This window comes from Taudactylus pleione, unplaced genomic scaffold (assembly GCF_031769625.1).
Source record: "Taudactylus pleione unplaced genomic scaffold, aTauple2 ptg000318l, whole genome shotgun sequence".
Classification (NCBI taxonomy): domain Eukaryota; kingdom Metazoa; phylum Chordata; class Amphibia; order Anura; family Myobatrachidae; genus Taudactylus; species Taudactylus pleione.
In genome coordinates this window covers 662158-663831 of record NW_028284719.1, presented here as the reverse complement: position 1 = coordinate 663831, position 1674 = coordinate 662158, and the positions used below count along the sequence as shown (strand labels likewise).

The window sequence follows — 1674 nt, the reverse complement described above, 5'->3', positions numbered from 1 at the left end:
CGGCCGGCAACCCAACCGTAAGTACAGGGGTTAGGGGGAGACTTAGGGTCAGGCACTAAGGGGAGGGTTAGGGTTAGGCACTAAGAGGAGGGTTAGGGTTAGGCACTAAGGGAGGAGGGTTAGGTTTAGGGTAAGGAAGGGGGAGGTTAGATTTAGGCACTAGGGTGAAGGTTAGGTTTAGGCAGTGGGGAGGGAGGGTTAGAGGTAGTGAGAGGGGGAGGGTTAGTGTACCAACCAACAGGTGTCGGTATCCTAACCCTGTCGGGATACTGGCGTTGGAATTCTGACCTTCGTTACCCCACCCGCCAGCATCCCAACCTGTACAACTTAGTAGATATCATGCTATAGGGAAACACTGAGCATTATTTTTTATCAATTTGTCAATATAAATTTTCATTTTTTATCTATTTCCGCAGAAAAGATGAATTCCAGCAGACCTACGGAATTTATCATGGTTGGACTTTCAGACCTACCAAAGCACCAGACCTTGCTGTTTGTGGCATTCCAGGCCATGTTTCTTTTGAACATTCTCGGGAACTCAACCATCATTTTCCTAGTAAGTATGGACCCCCACCTCCACACACCCATGTATTTCTTCTTGGGTAATTTGGCTTTTGTAGACCTCTGCTACACCTCAACAATTGTCCCAAGAATGCTAGTGAACATCATGTCAGAAGATAAGTCTATCTCCATGGTTGAGTGCATTTGCCAGTTGTATTTTTTCCTGTTGTTCGCTTGCACAGAGTGCTTCCTGTTGGCCGTGATGGCATATGATCGCTTTGTCGCCATCTGTAACCCATTGCATTACATGGTGATCATCAGCTGCAAGGTTTGTGTCCTTTTTGTGGTTGGCTCATGGTTGGCCGCTGCTCTCCACTCACTGTTGCACAGTATGATGGCTTCTACGTTGACTTTTTGTGGATTAAATATAATCCACCACTTTTTCTGCGATATGGCACCTCTGTTGCAGTTGGCTTGCTCAGACATCTCTCTCAACAAACTGTTGATCTACACAGAAGGTGGTCTCCCTGTTTTAATGCCATTTTTATTAGTATGGTATTCCTATGTCCGCATCATCTTCTCCATTTTTAAAATATCTTCAACCCAAGGCAGATACAAAGCTTTCTCCACGTGTTCCTCTCACCTAGCAGTGGTTATCCTATTTTACGGGACTATCGCCTTCATGTATTTGCGCCCATCTTCCAGCTACTCGCCACATTATGACAGGATTGTGAGTGTTATCTATACGGTGGTGGCCCCAATGTTAAATCCTTTTATCTATAGCCTGAGAAACAAGGATGTGAAAGGAGCATTAAAAAAATATGTGTTGCAAAACAAAATATTTGACAATTAGGAAATTATGTGGACTGTGCAATGATGGGTTCATGTGTTTATGTACAACATATCTGAGAGTCCACAATGAACAGAGGACATTTAATATTTATATTGGTAATATAATCAAATGACAATAAATATTTACAAAGGTTACTTAATAAATTCTCTTTTTTATCTCTAAATAGGATTGTCATAATGGAGTTATCTTATATAGTACGTATATAATGACACTAATGAAAGTCATATTATACTATTACATTTTTCAAATAATAACAGCTTTCAAGCCTTTGAGAGATTTCTGTTTTATTGTGCTTACTATTAGATAACAATCTTCTTCTG

General features: G+C 41.2%; 1 protein-coding gene across 1 annotated transcript; it reads left to right on the top strand.

Moving 5' to 3' along the window:
- Positions 1-421: 421 nt before the first annotated feature.
- LOC148509591 (olfactory receptor 1F1-like) lies at positions 422-1408 on the top strand. The gene has a single exon (XM_088442871.1). The coding sequence runs from the start codon at positions 422-424 to the stop codon at positions 1352-1354; it is 933 nt and encodes a 310-aa protein (XP_088298997.1). The 3' UTR covers positions 1355-1408.
- The last annotated feature ends 266 nt before the right edge of the window (positions 1409-1674 follow it).

Bases quoted from the DNA above. Each gene is read 5' to 3' on its own strand.
- LOC148509591 (XM_088442871.1), top strand. From the start codon at position 422: ATGAATTCCAGCAGACCTACGGAATTTATCATGGTTGGACTTTCAGAC.